The 15809-nt window shown below is 40.5% G+C and overlaps 1 protein-coding gene across 6 annotated transcripts in view; it reads right to left on the reverse strand.

Annotated features, from left to right (window-relative positions):
* Window positions 1-4799: 4799 nt before the first annotated feature.
* STS (steroid sulfatase) overlaps window positions 4800-15809 on the reverse strand; it is a 211852-nt gene continuing 200842 nt past the window's right edge. For all 6 annotated transcript variants that reach the window (XM_009197146.4, XM_009197147.4, XM_009197148.4 and 3 more), the window contains one exon: window positions 4800-9571. In XM_009197146.4, the coding sequence (XP_009195410.2) occupies window positions 9198-9571 (374 nt within the window). In that variant the 3' untranslated portion in view covers window positions 4800-9197. The remainder of the gene's footprint in view (window positions 9572-15809) is intronic.

Here is a 15809-nt window from a genome sequence, read left to right on the forward strand (position 1 = left end):
CATTAGTTTCATTTTGTTTTGTTTTTACCTGGCCCAAAGCCATCCTCATTTTTCCTTTGCTCCAACTATCTGAATTATCTTTCCAAGTCTGATTAAGCCTCAGATATTCCATGGTCCAAAATATCCCAGGATCCCTTAGCTATAAACTCCCTGAGGGATAAAAATGGGAAATGAAACATTTTGCAAAATGTAATACTCATTCCCTTGCAGAAACAGAATGGTAACATAAGTTGCTCAGGATGAATGTATCTAGGCTGCAGGAAAAATATCCAAATCTCAGTGGCTTCAGCAACAAAGCTTTCTTTCTTGCTCACACTGTGTGTTCCTCCTAAGTTATCTAGACTCTGTTTGGTGTCATCTTAACTCTGAGACCAGCCGGAGGGAGAAGCCTCTGTGTGGGATGTTGAGAAAGTGCTGGTGACAGACGCTGTAGCTCTGAAGTAGCCTGTGACACATCTCCTCACAGCTCACAAAGGGCCAGAGTGCAGGCCTACCATGTGTCTGAGCAGCAGAGTAAGCTGGAAACCTTTAGCAGACAGTGTGGTGATGCCCAGAGAACAGGAAACCAACAGATAACCACAAAATCATATGCCGTTTTTTCCCTCAATGCGAAACATCAACTCTTTGTGAATTTTAGCTCTATTTTAATGATCTGTACATTTGGATTATCTTTTTCACTCCAGAATGTCTCATGTCAATACATTAGTTCATAGATTTATCCATGGGTTTTACAAACCATAACTCCTGTGTCCCTTGCTAGAAAAATCAAGGTAGTCAGTTGTGTCCATTACTTACATATCCATCTATTTTTGCAACATCACTATCTAATGGATATTGCTACATATGGTGGCACAGGTTGGGCGCTGCACAAATTTAGAAAATGTTCTTCCCGCTGCGGATTATGTTAATGTTGCCTCCTGGAGTTGTGCAGTACACAGCATGCACAGTCATATACGAAGGTCACGAATCTATCCATTTCCTTTTTTATTACCCAAAAGACCATTCCATAACTCTAAGCATAAAGCAATATATGTACTGGGTTTTTTTGTGCCTGGAACTTCATATGTAAGAGTACAATAATAACAGCTATCTAACAGATGTACAGTAAAGATTAAATAGAAGAATCCACTGAGGCACTTAGAATCATGTCTGGGATCCATGAGACTCATCAACCACCACCCATATCCCTGCCTGTAACACCTGCATGTGGACCCAGACACTGCCCTCTTCTTCCCTTCAGTGCAATGGGATGTGCTGCAGAGCTCACTTTGTCTCTGCCCCTGATGTGACAATGTGAACAGCTCTCCTTGATACAAGCTCTAATGGATGGCCTGTCTGATCTGACTTTCTCTTAGTAGTTACTGACCCGATGCATTTCCCTTGTCCGATAAAATGCCACCAGTGCCACCAGTGCCCTTTCCTGAATTATTTCAAGCTCTGACTTTCCCCAGCCTTTTCCTATAGTACTTGTCACCTTCATGCACATCAGCCTGAGAGGCACTAGATAAGGGTACTTTCAAACCTTGCCAGAGAATGCCTTCAGATTTTAACACAGAGCCTACACTGTGCATCAACGGCATAGTTTACAACCTGACTTTAAAAGAAAAGCACAAGATGCAAGAATCTCATGAACTAATTAGAAATATTAAACATGAGTTGCATGGTATTATTTCAAAGGTTGCTGAAATAGCGTGGCTTAAAATATTATGTCACTGTTTAAACTTTTGCTAAGACTAAGATCTGATCAACGAAACTAAAATATTGCATCTACTAGAGTACTGCACGGGCACTATTTTAAAAAGAATATCAAAAGTGACAAAATTTATAGGGAATTCAAATAATACATTATAAAAACATATCCATTGGAAAATTTAAAATTTTCAAATGCCATTAAAAACAACATCATCTTTCCATATGTGTAATATATTTCTAAATCCATTATCCTCATAGAATCCAGTGAAACAAAATGCAATATTTCAAAAAGAACCTCAATGTTTAAGTAATAATAGTAATAATTATGTTTGTTGTGCAGATTAATCAACTCTGCATTTTCACTCATTTATACTAGAATTGCAGAATCACTTATAATCAATTTTGGGCCATGATTAATTGATGGTAGACTCCACTATATTTTTATCTTTAAGTTTATCTGACTTCTACCTTCATACAGCTGATAGCCTTTAAAGAATTAATGCACAGGACTTCTATTTAAAATAGTACCAGTAAATCAAAGCATCTTTTTGAAATCCAAAGAACTATCATAAAATGTTTGCAGCTTGCACTGTGCACCTGGAAAAGCTGCAGACACTCCACACCAGCCCATGAAAGCAGCCAGGAGGGAAGCTGTACCCTGCAAAGTCACACGGGCAGAGTTGCCCAAGGTCATGGGAGCCCACCTCTTGCATCTGCATAACCTGGATGTGAGACACGGAGACAAAGGAGATGATTTTGGAGCTTTAAGATTTAATGACTGCCCTATTGGATTTCGGACTTGTATGGGGCTGGTAACCCCTTTGTTTTGACCAATTTACCCCATTTGGAATGGGTGTGTATTTACCCAATGTCTGTATCCCCATTGTATGTAGGAAATAACTAACTTGCTTTTGATTTCACAGGCTCATAGGCAGAAGGAACTCACCTTGTCTCAGATGAGACTTTGGACTTGGACTTTTGAGTTAATGCTGGAATGAGTTAAGACTTTGGGGGACTGTTGGGAAGGCATGATTGTGTTTTGAAATATGAGGACATGAGATTTGGGAGGGGCCAGGGGCAGAATGATATAGTTTGGCTATGTCCCCACTGAAATCTCATCTTGGATTATAGTTTCCATAGTCACCACATGTCATGGGAGGGACCCAGTGAGCGGTAGCTGAATCATGGGGGGCGGTTACCTCCATGCTGTTCTTGTGATAGTGAGTTCTCACGAGATCTGACGGTTTTATAAGGGACTTCTTCTCCCCTATACTCTGCACTTCTTGCTGCCACCAGGTGAAGAAGGACGTGTTTGCTTCCCCTTCCATCATGATTGTAAGTTTCCTGAGGCCTCCCCAGCCATGTGGAACTGTGAGTCAATTAAATGTCTTTTCTTTATAAATTACCCAGTCTTGAGTATGTCTTTATTAGCAGCATGACAACGGACTAATATATTACCATTCATCCCTTAGGCCCTCCTCTGAGCTCTTATCTCAATTTTCTGTATTCAATGACAACAAGCAGAGTACCCATAGAGCAGCAGTTCCCAAACTTTTTGGCACCAGGGACTAAAAGACAATTTTTCCACAAACTGGGGGTGGCAGATGGTTTTGGGATGATTCAAACATATTACATTTATTGTGCACTTTATTTCTATTATTATTACATTCCAATATATAATAATTATACAACTCACCATAATGTAGGATCAGTGAGAGCCCTGAGCTAGTTTTCCTGCAACTAGACAGTTCCATCTAGGGGTAACAGGAGACAGTGGCAGATCATCAGGCACAAGATTCTCATAAGGAGTGCGCGACCTAGATCCCTCATGTGTGCAGTTTACAATAGGGTTCTTGCTCTTATGAGAATCTAATGTGGCTGCTCATCTGACAGGAGGTGGTGCTCAGGTGGTAACGTGAGTGATGGAGAGAGGCCGTAAATATAGATGACGCTTTACTTGCTTGCCCTCCGCTCACTTCCTACTTTGTGGCTCAGTTTCTAACAGGCCATGGACTGGTAGTGGTCTGTGGCCTGGGGGTTGGGGACTCCCACCATAGAGGATTATGCAGGAAACTTATGGCCAAGCCTGAGTGGCTCACATGGTGCCAACATTACTATAAGGGAAATAGGAAAATATCATCTTGCTCAGCACTCACTGAGATGAATCTGTATATCTGAAACATGAGATAGTTTCTATTTCACATGTAACAACCACCGGGTCCTGCCCACTGGAGAACATACATATCTTTGTAAATATGGTACTTTGTGTATTTATTTTTGCACCCATTGTTAAATTAGTATAAACTTTGACAAGCAATTCAAAGTACCTATTTATAAAAATATGTTCATTAACAATTTTACCTTTAGAAAAACACTACAATCCCCATGTATAATTTAGTTTGAAACCTTAGATCCTCATATACTCAAATTTTATATCCCAGACCTCAATATAAAAGTGACTGTGTTTGCTTATTATGTAAACTAAATGTAAGAAATTGTACAATTTGCTACTTTGAAGATGTAATGTATTTGCCAGGTAAGATAAACTTACCAAGGCCAGGCTCAGTGGCTCACACCTATAATCCCAGCACTTTGGGAGGCCAGAGTGGGTGGATCACCTGAGGTCAGGAGTTTGAGATCAGCCTGGCCAACATGATGAAACCCCATTTCTACTAAAAAATACAAAAATTAGCCAGGTGTGGTGGTTCACACCTATAGTCCCAGCTACTCGGGAGGCTGAGGTGGGAGAATCGCTTGAACCCAGGAGGTGGAGTTTGCAGTGAGCCAAGATTGCGCCACTGCACTCCAGCCTAGACGACAGAGTGAGACTCTGTGAAAAGAAAAAAAAAAGATAAACTTACCAAAAAATCATTTAGAGGATTTGAACTTAATGAGTAGAACCATTCTCAGATGAACTCCCAAATTTGAGGGTCTCCTATACAGAAGGCCCATGAAGTTCTTAGAAAACTGATACATAGTTACATGGCAATGTTTCCTTTTCAGAAAGACATGGGTAGTTTTTAAGCTGCTTGCATTCTAATACGGAAAGCTGATGTTTCCTTCATTGGAAAGGCTCCCACTGAAATAATACTCAACAAAGTAAAATGTTGGTATGTTACAATTACTTTATTCAGATCTATTACACAAAGAGATGGTATTAAGTAACACTGGCTTGAGTGATCTCTTGCAACACAGAACAGGAACAGGTTCACGGTGTCGGAAAAGCAAGAATGCTGAGGGCCTCAGAAAGCTGAGCTCTGAAGACCCTGCACAGTCATGCTGTCCCAGTAGGTTTCATGTTGTCATGGATGATGTCAAAGAAAAAAATTCTTCAATGCTACCTATTCAAGCACAGTAAGCAAGACTTTATTCAGGACCATCGTGATGGCTACAGGGACCACAGCAATGGGGACTTGTAGTAGGCGAGAGAGACTGGGCTCAGCTCTGAATACACCATGGAAAAGTGGGGATTTATAGACAGGGAACATGGTGAGGGGCAGTGGATGGAAGATTACCAACAGGAAATATCAGGGAGCATTCAGCTAAACTGACCTAACAGGATTCTAGCTGAAGGCAGGCCAGGTGACCAGACATCACCTGGGGTATGGTGGAGGCTGAGGAGCCTGATCAGATACTGAGGTTGAACAGATATGGGGAGGTTAGGTGTTCTTGCTAAACTGACTTAACAGACTTCTTGCCAAAACTGGATTTTACAAGGAAGTGCCCAGATTGGGCCTGGGAGAAGGCTGAGGAGCTTGGCTAAAGTGTGGCCAAGTGTAGAATCTTTGTCCATGAAGCCTGGGATGGATGTGAGGTCCATAGAGGTCAGACAGCTACAATTTAAGAGGTTTTGAGCGTTTGCATCACACATCACATTCTCTAGGCACTAAAGAGAAGGTAACAAGTCTTTAGCTTTTAGAAGTCTCCGTGTAATCAACACCTTTCCTCCCGGGCATGTCGGCTCCCTATGGCCACGTACTTGCCAGCAGACTCTCTATGGACACTTTTTGTCGTTTTATGAGAATAGCTCGGTCGCATGAGAGCCAATCCTAGTCCCAATACCATGCCCTTCTCACTCCAGCTTCTTACTGCTTCAGGGATTTGTTCTGACACTGGTTTGGTTTTCCTAAGGAATCCGGTTGAAACAAAGAGAAGAGAGAATAATATTTTTCAAATCAAATTTCTGCCTCAGGTATTTGTAGAGCAAAGCAGCTGCTTCACCAGGGTAGGATACCTTCCCCAGGGCCCAGTAAGACTTTCATGGGTCACAAAGGCAAAACATATTAAATAGATTGTACTATATAATATATATATAGTAAAAACATATTAACGTACTGTTTTATGACTATGTTGGTGCAAATGCCAATATCATTTCCAATCCCCAATGTTCAGTTTCTTTTCTTCTGATTATAAAAGAAATTAAAACATTTTTGTAGGCTCCTAAAAAGGCCTTAGAGAGTATGCCTGATGGGTAATAATCTAGCCTTTTCCCACTCTTGGATCATAGAGGTCAGAGCTATTTTATGTCTTATTCCTCTCTGCATGTCTCAGCCTCTCTCTTGAGCTAAGAAAGTTGATGAATCTTTGCAGAACTGGAACTTGTATTCTGCATTGCTTGACATCAAGCTGGAAATGTAGTAAACATTCCCCACATTGCTGAATTGAGTCACATTATAAAGCAGGGTATTAGCGCACAGCATTTTTAATTGCCAAGGAAAAATTTTAACTTTGCATTAACATATTGTAAATAATCCTTCCACTTAATGCAATCAGATTCCTGTGACAAGCCAAATACTTGTTTTTGTGTGTGTGTTTTTCCCCTCCACTTTTCATTGTATGCCCTTCAGAAAAATCTGAGAAGTGGGCTTCCATTTTTGAAAAACAGGACTTCTTTAGTACCATAGATACGTAGATTGCAATTTTGCTTTTCCTGCAGCATTCTTGATCTTGTGAAATGATGCCAATGTATACATCATTAATGTATTTGCTTAACTTTTAATATCTAGTAATGCTAGAAATATAATAATTTTTTAAAAGAATTTGCTTAAAGTTTCAAAACCCACTAAGGTTTGGATATACAACTCCAGAGGGAATATGAAGGAGATGCTTTGTAAACAAGCAGCCATGCCTTACAGCTCTGCAACAAACAAACAAACAAACAACAAAACTATGCCTTAAAGAAGGTTTGTGAGGTTTCTCCTGGACAAAAGAATTCCAATTTCCTGTTATACATTCAAATCAAAACTTTCAGATGGTAAATGGTTTGAAATTTAAGATGATTATGGTTACCACAAATCAACCTGATTTCCAAATGTCCTGAAATGTGATCTCAATTATTTTGAGGCACTTTTAAACTCAATATATTTGCATCTAGAGATATACTTCATCCTTCATTTGCTGTTGACATTTTACAGGTTAAATAACTAGTTCTAGACACAAATAGGCATTCATATAATCTATAAAGGCTCTTCAAGTTATTTAATCCCGCAGCATCCCCACATCATCAAGTGTTTTCAGAAAGTCTTACTTGCATTGAATATGTTAGACTTTGAGTAAACATTGTTATCTTATAGGATAAGTTTATAATAGTGCCTTTAAGTGTTTCCACATGACAGTATCAGCAGCAATCCTAACACATCATTAGTAAGCTAGTACCCTCTCTAATAAGAATGTTTTCTAAAGCAAGAAGACATATTCTCCCACAATTTCTGGAATGGGGAATCCACGTTAAAAGGAAGAATCCTGTATGCTTTTCAGCTTTCAACAATTCTGGAGTTAGGGGGTAGGAATCACTTCTTTCTTTTTTTGTTTTGTTTTGTTTTGTTTTGTTTAGAAGAGAAGCAAAATCAACATCTGAAATAGAAGAAATGAAAGGGCAACTGGGGAAATGTTGTTGAATCCTCCCAGCCCAATAGTATGCCCTTCTTGCTCCAACTTCCCAGAGTTGTGGGCAGGGATAGAGAAATTATAGCCAACTTTCAGAAAGCCCAAGTCATGGCTAACATTCTCTGCAAACCGCTGTGTGGGTTACAGGTGTTCCACCCATGGGCACTGTCTTGGAATTGAGCAAACTCTAGGCAAACAGAAGGTGGTCAGACAAGTCCGCAAAAAAGATGAATGTGTAAGCAGGTGGATGGCAGCTTCTCTCGATTTTGCCATAAAGGAATCCAATCACATTGTTGGGGAAAGTCTTATATCTGAAGAAATGATTGCACTTTCCATTCCATAGGAGCCTTTCCTCGGGATGGGCTGGTGGTTTAGACTTTGAAACTATCTCCAGCTGTACCACTATCAGGCCCTCTCCCAGACGATCAGTTGTGCATCTTCCCTGATTTACAGGGGCTTGGGGAAAATGGGATGAAAACAAAATCATGCATCTCATTGTGGATCGGAAGCACAGAAATTTCTCAGCCACAAAACTTGCATACATGACTGTTCTCTGATGACTAACTTCTGCCTAGAACTAAAGGAAATTATGCTTATGTGTATAGAACATGGATTGCTTGTGAGTGATTTTTGTTCCCCTCCAAATATCAGAGACTTTCTAGGCCAATGATTCTGAATTACATTGGAAGAGATTCCCTGAACCATAGTATCTCCACAGTGGGCTTTTAATTCAGAATTTCCATTCCCCGAAGAAAACAGTGTAATCCAAGAATTATACTACAAATTATGGAATGGAAATCAGTTTAGAAGAGATTTCCCTTGGGATTATTACTATAAAATTTTACAAAAAATCATTGTGCAAAGAAATCTATTTGTGAGCTTCTACTGTATTTACTTAAATAGTGATAAGCTTCTAGGTCCCTATTTTAGACATCTTAACCCTCTTGAGGAAAGAATATACTGTGTGTGTGTGTGTGTGTGTGTGTGTATGTATAACTATATATGTGATGAAAAGCATTTGATATGTGTTTTAACGAATACCAGTAATAATGACTTGCCTTCCAATAACCAAAGTGGAACTTACCATCATCTATTATTCCTAAAGAAGATCTTTCATTCATCTTAAAGTTACTTACGTTTAGATGGCTAAACTCTTTTTTATGTGATTGCCTTTTTATTATGCTGGTTATTGCATCACTTCAGATTATAGAGTAAATGATAACTTAAACTGTTGACATAGATATTTGCTTAGGGGTGAGTTAAGGTACCTCCTGCACCTTTCTGTTCTAAGATTGCCTTCTGCACCTTTTTGTCATCTGCTTGCACTGGTGTGCCTTGTGAATGCCCCTCTATTCATTCTATTTCCATGAGTCCAAGACTGGCCACAGAAGGCATAAACCTACCATCTTCCTCTCTGTATACTACAGACCTCATCCCCTTCACCCCTTCAGTTGAGTAGCTGTTGAGCTCTGGCCCAAGCTTTCAGGTGATAAAATAGAGAATCAGTTCAAATCCAAGGTGTAGACGGAGTTATGTTTCCCCAGTGCCACTCTCAGGCATGTGTTTGTAATGAAGATGGTGAGCTTTGCCACATGCATCTGTCTGGTCCCCAGGCACAGCTAGTGGCTCAGTCTCTTATCCTGTTTTTCTCTGTCGCACTGGCAAGACAGGCCGGAGGAAGGACAGCACAGCTGAAGCCAGGGCTTCCAAAGAAAGTTGTCCCATGAAAACTGGTTGGGCACCTCTGGCAGGGTCTGGGTGTGTCTGTCCGCAGCTTCCTGTATGACTTTGAGGATTTCATAAAACCGGGGCTCGGTTGCTGGAGTTAATGGGTTTCTCTCTCTTGGATCTTTGGAAATATCAAAGAGTAAAGGTGGGTCGTGATGAGTGACGTAACTCCCGAAACAGAAGCACACATGTGTGGCAAAGCATCCGTTGGAACCCACGGGGTTGAAGTTGGGGGTGAAGAAAAAGGCCTTCCAGATGGATGTGCCTGTGGTTTAAAAGGATGGAAATGGCATTAGGTATGAAGCATCCTTGTATGTACCACAAATGAAAAAGTGATGCGGAAATTATGCTGCCCTGTGATTTAAGAAGGTGAAGATATCATAAGGCTGCAGGCACAATGTTAATATGTACAGGAGAGATTATGAAGCCACACATAGACGCCAACACACACAGCCAGCGGGAACAGCGTCAAACTTGGTAGGACCGCAGTGAAAAGTTTATTTTCTCAGTTTTCAGCAAGTCTAAAAAATGTCAAATCAAGAATTAAATGAACTTTGGGAGGCCAAGACAGATGGACCACTTGAGGTCAGGAGTTGGAGACCAGCCTAGTGAACATGGCGAAACCCTGTCTCTACTAAAAAATACAAAAATTAGCCGGGTGTTGTGGCAGGTCCCTGTAATCCCAGCTACTCAGGAAGCTAAGGCAAAAGAATCACTTGAACCCAGGAGGCGGTGGTTGCAGTGAGCTGAGATTGAGCCACCGCACTCTGGCCTGGGTGACAGAACGAGCCTCTGTCTCAAAAAAAAAAAAAAGTAAAAGAATTAAATGAGGGCCGAGTGCAGTGGCTCATGCCTGTAATCTCGGCACTTTGGGAGGCTGAGGTGGAAGAATCACTTGAGCCTAGGTAGGGGTTTGAGCCCAGCCTGGGCAACATAGTGAAAGCCCATCTCTATAAGAAATTAAAAAAAAAAAAAAAAGCTGGGTGTGGTGGCATGTGCCTGTAGTCCCAGCTACTCTACAGACTAAGGCAGGATTGTGTGAGCCCAGGCAGTTGAAACTTCAGTGAGCTATGATCATGCCACTGCACTCCAGCCTGGGTGGCAAAGCAAGACCCTGTCTCAAAACAAAACAAAACAAAAAACAACCCCACAAACATAAACAAACAAAAATAAAAAGTAATTAAATGAGGCTAGAAGTGAGGGTGAGGAGGGATTACAAATGGGGAATGGAAAGGATCTTTTAGGGATGAAGGAGATGTTCTGAAAGTAGGTTGCTCAACTCTATACATTTACTAAAAATCTTTAAATTAGAATATAATGGCATGCAACGTATACCTTTAAAAGCTGTTAGAAATTCCAAATTAGGGGAATTCATCAACACCAGAATAGGATGGTTAGTTTTTTAAATGTAAGTTCTGTATTTCAATAAAATCCAAAATATTGAAATTGCTAGGAAAAACTAAGTTACAAACAAATGAATAATTATGAAATAATTGATCCATTTCCTATTTATCAGACAATGTTATCATTTTCTGAGGAGCTCTAGAAGGAACACCTTCTAGGAGAGGCCTAAACGTGTTTCCTGGGTAGGCAAAATGTAGCAGATAAAAACCGAGAATTAAAATGCATGAACCGACTAGAATCAGGTGCAGAACGTGAATGCCCTTACAGCTTTTACATAAAACCAAAGAGGCATTCCTCCTGGGAAGCCCCCCACCCCTGTGTAAGTCATCCCAATCATTTGTGCATATAACGGCATGGGCGACTTTTGTAATTATAGGTATTTCAAAATGTAAAATAGATTAATGCAATGGGTTTAAACTGACAGTCACTGGGGCCCTGTGATGTCCCCAAATTGCCCCTGACCTTGGACAAGGTTAGTGATGGGAAAAGTCAGCCTCTTTGTGTGTGGGGTTTTTTTTTTTAAAGCTGAGAAAGACAGGGAAAGCAAGGTGAATATGTTTAGATGAATATATTAAAGAAGATTCATAATGAGACGCCTGCAGTCTGTGGCATAGCTGATTCTGTGAGAGCAGGACATGACATCTGTGCGCTTTACATGGGCTCAGTGCACCTGCTTCAGAAAGATAAGGTCAAGCTGACACACAGACACGCCAGGCTGCAGGAAGAATTCCGGGACTTGGTTACCATCTCCAGCAGGGTTTCAAAAGGCAGCAAGTAACCTTAAGATGCTTCCCATCCACTCCTCTCATCCCACACTTTCTTCCAGGGTATAGAAATTTCCTTCAGAAGACTTTTTGGAGACAGGCTGACAGAGCCTGCCATTTGCAGCCACTTAGAATCCTTCATCAGGGTCAGCAGAGAGAGAAAGTGGGTACATAGAGAAGCGAGCCAGGAAGCCTCTCTTGCTCGTGGCTCCCAGTGATGCAAATTTAGAGGGCGTTTTGAACTTGACATTCGAGTCAAGCCTCTGTGTGTTTAAAACCCCAGGAGAATACAGGCTCCTGGAATAAATTCATGTAAAGAGCCTGTATTTTCCATTTGCTTTTGAAAGGCACTCACAGGATCCTGTCATTACCACCAGAGCACAATCCTCCCCAAGTGTGAGCTGGAAGATCAGATCGACGTCAGGCCCAGTCAAGAGATGCAGGCACCCTGGCCTGGGAATGGCAGTGGTGTTGCTGGGTATTTCAGACAAGTGTAGAACTAAGAATTAATTATTCTAAAGAATTATTTAGCACGCTCTGGGGTTGCTTGCCTTTTTACCCTTTCATTTGCATTTTTAAACACTTTTCATAAAAAGGTAGATTGCTTAGTCCCTGTGCTGTTTCTCTGGACCACTTTAGATTTACTGAAAAGAGAGAACTAGAACTGCACTTTTTGGCTCACAAGATAACAACCCTACTTTGGGAGCTTGTTCTATTATTCATCAGGAACCCAGGAACTGACATCTCCAAACTGATATCTTTGAAACTGTCATTTCAAAGATAAAGAGCACAACTCAGTCACTAGATAAAATAGAAGGCTCCTGGCAGAGTCACCTTCTTTTGTTTAATTTATATTTTCGATTTGTATTTTCTAGAGACAGGGTCTCGCATTATCGCTCAGGCTGGAGTGCAGTGGTATGATCATAGCTCATTGCAGTCTCGAACTCCTGGGCTCAAGCAATCCTCCTGCCTCAGCCTCCCAAGTAGCTGGGACCACAGGTGTATGCCACCATGCCCAGCTATATTTTAAATTCTTTTGTAGAGATGGGGTCTCTCCATGCTGCCCAGGCTGGTCTTGAACTCCTGGGCTCAAGCAATCCTCCTGCCTTGGCCTCCCAAAGCACTGGGATTACAGGTGTGAGCCACCATGCCTGGCATCATTTTATATTTTTCATAGGTATATTTAGTCCTGTATTCCAAAATTATTTTGATAACATACTTCATCCTGAGTACGCTCATATACTAGAAAAGTGTTAAATTTTTTAAAAATGTTTATTCACTACTATATTTTAAAAATTATCATCAACTGCTCTGATAAAAGACTGTTTCTCCCTCACCACTGAAAAAGATAAATATTTTTACCAAACTGTAAACTGAGACTCATTTATAACTGAGATCCAATGACCTGGAAAAGGAATTATTAAATTTGATAAACAGAACACAGGGAAATTAAAGTGGACAGTTTTTTGTTTTGTTTTGTTGTTGTTGTTGTTGTTGCTGTTGTTTTACTTGTTTAAGTAGTCTAAGTGGTGGTAGGGACAAAATAATTCTTTATTATTATTATTATTATTATTATTATACTTTAAGTTCTAGGGTACATGTGCATAGCGATGCAGGTTTGTTACATATGTATGCTTGTGCCATGTTGCGTGCCACCACTCCAACTCGTCATTTACATCCAGGGTATAAATCCTATGCAATCCCTCCCCCTCCCTCCCATAATAGGCCCGATTATTGTGATGTCCCCTTCCCAAGTCAAAGTGATCTCATTGTTCAGTTCCACCTATAGTGAGAACATCGCGGTGTTTGGTTTTCTGTTCTTGATAGTTTGCTAAGAATGATGGTTTCCAGCTGCATCCATGTCCCCACAAAGGACACAAACTCATCCTTTTATGGCTGCATAGTATTCCATGGTGTATATGTGCCCACATTTTCTTAATCAGTCTGTCACTGATGGACATTGGGTTGCGATTCCAAGTCTTTGCTATTGTGAGATAGTGCGCAATGAACATATGTGTGCGCTATGTCTTTATAGCAGCATGATTTATAACCCTTTGGGTATATCCCCAATGTGGGATGGCTGGATCATATGGTACATCTAGTTCTAGATCCTTGAGGAATCGCCGTACTATTTTCCATAATGGTTGAACTAGTTTACAATCCACCAACAGTGTAAAAGTGTTCCTATTTCTCCACATCCTCTCCAGCATCTGTTGTTTCCTGACCTTTGTGATTGCCATTCTAACTGGTGTGAGATGGTATCTCATTGTGGTTTGATTTGCATTTCTCTGATGGCGGTGATGACGAACATTTTTCATGTATCTGTTGGCCCGTATGAATGTCTTCTTTTGAGAAATATCTGTTCATATCCTTTGCCCACTTTTGATGGGGTTGTTTGTTTTCTTTGTAAATTTGTTTAGCGAGTTCTTTAGCCCAGGTTCTGGATATTAGCCCTTTGTCAGATTAAGGTAGATTGCAAATTTTCTCCCATTCTGTAGGTTGCCTGCTCACTCTGATGGTAGTTTCTTTTGCTGTGCAGAAGCTTTTTTAGTTTAATTAGATCCCATTTGTCAATTTTGGCTTTTGCTGCCGTTGCTTTGGTGTTGGAGCATGAAGTCTTTGCCCATGCCTATGTCCTGAATGGTACTACCTAGGTTTTCCTCTAGGGTTTTTATGAGGTATTAAGGTCTAGCATTTAAGTCACCAATCCATCTTGAATTAATTTTCATATAAGGGTAAGGAAAGGATCCATTTGGATTTCAGCTTTCTACTTATGGCTATGTGAATTTTCCCAGCACCATTTATTAAATAGGAGTCACTTTTCCATTTCTTGTTTCTCTCAGGTTTGTCAAAGATCAGATGGCTGTACATGTGTGGTAGTATTTCTGAGGACTCGGTTCTGTTCATTAGTCTATATCTCTGTTTTTTTTGGTACCAGTACCATGCTGAAACGGTTACTGTAGCCTTTGTAGTATAGTTTGAAGTCAGGTAGTGTGATGCCTCCAGCTTTGTTCTTTTGACTTAGGATTATGCATTGGAGATCTTGAATCTTTTGGTTCCATATGAACTTTAAAGCAGTTTTCCAATTCTGTGAAGAAATTCATTGGTAGCTTGATGGGATGGCATTGAATCTGTGTAATAACCTTGGGCAGTATGGCCATTTTTCACGATATTGATTCTTCCTATCCATGAGCATGGTATGTTCTTCCATTTGTTTGTGTCTCTTTTATTTCACTGAGCAGTGGTTTGTAGTTCTCCTTGAACAGGTCCTTTACATCCCTTGTAAGTTAGTTCCTAGGTATTTGATTCTCTTTACGACAATTGCAGTGAGATGGAGTTCATTCGCTGATTTGGCTCTCTGTTTGTCTGTTACTGGTGTATAAGATAGCACGTGATTTTGCACATTAATTTTGTATCCTGAGACTTTGCTGAAGTTGCTTATCAGCCCAGGAGATTTTCGCTGAGGCGATGGGATTTCGTACTTATTGTCATCTGCAAAAACGGGACAATTTGACTTCTTTCTAACTGAATACCCTTGATTTCTTTCTCTTGCCTGATTGCCCTAGCCAGAACTTCCAACACTATGTTGAATAAATTGGTGAGAGAGGGCATCCTATCTTATCACCAGTTTTCAAGGGAATTTTCCAGTTTTGCCTTATTCAGTATGATATTGGCTGTGGGTTTGTCATAATAGCTCTTATTATTTTTGATGCGTTCCATCAATACCGAATTTATTGGCGTTTTTAGCATGAAGGCTGTTGAACTTTGTCAAAAGCCTTTTCTGCATCTGTGAGATATCATGGTTCTTGTCTTTGGTTCTGTTTATATGCTGGATTATGTTTATTGATTTGTCAATGTTGAACCAGCACATCAGGGATGAAGCCCACTTGATCATGAGTGGATAAGCTTTTGATGTGCTGCTGAATCCGGTTTGCCAGTATTTTATTGAGGATTTTGCATCAATTGTGTATTTCATCAGGGATGTTGGTCCCTGGAAATTCTCTTTTTCTTGTGTCTCGCCGGGCTGGTATCAGGATGATGTTGGCCTCATAATAAAATGAGTTAGGGAGGATTCCTCTTTTTTTCTGTGATTGGAATAGTTTCTGAAGGAATGGTACCAGCTCCTCCTTGTACCTCTGGTAGAATTCGGCTGTGAATCCATCTGGTCCTGGACTTTTTTGGTTGGTAGGCTATTAGTGTGCCTCAATTTCAGAGCTTGCTATTGGTCTATTCAGGGATTCAACTTCTTCTGGATCTAGTCTTGGAAGGTGTAAGTGTCCAAGGAAATTATCCATTTTCTTTTACAGATTTTCTAGTTGTTGCGTGGGGAGGTGT

The sequence above is a fragment of the Papio anubis genome, chromosome X (genome assembly GCF_008728515.1).
Source record: "Papio anubis isolate 15944 chromosome X, Panubis1.0, whole genome shotgun sequence".
NCBI classification, from domain to species: domain Eukaryota; kingdom Metazoa; phylum Chordata; class Mammalia; order Primates; family Cercopithecidae; genus Papio; species Papio anubis.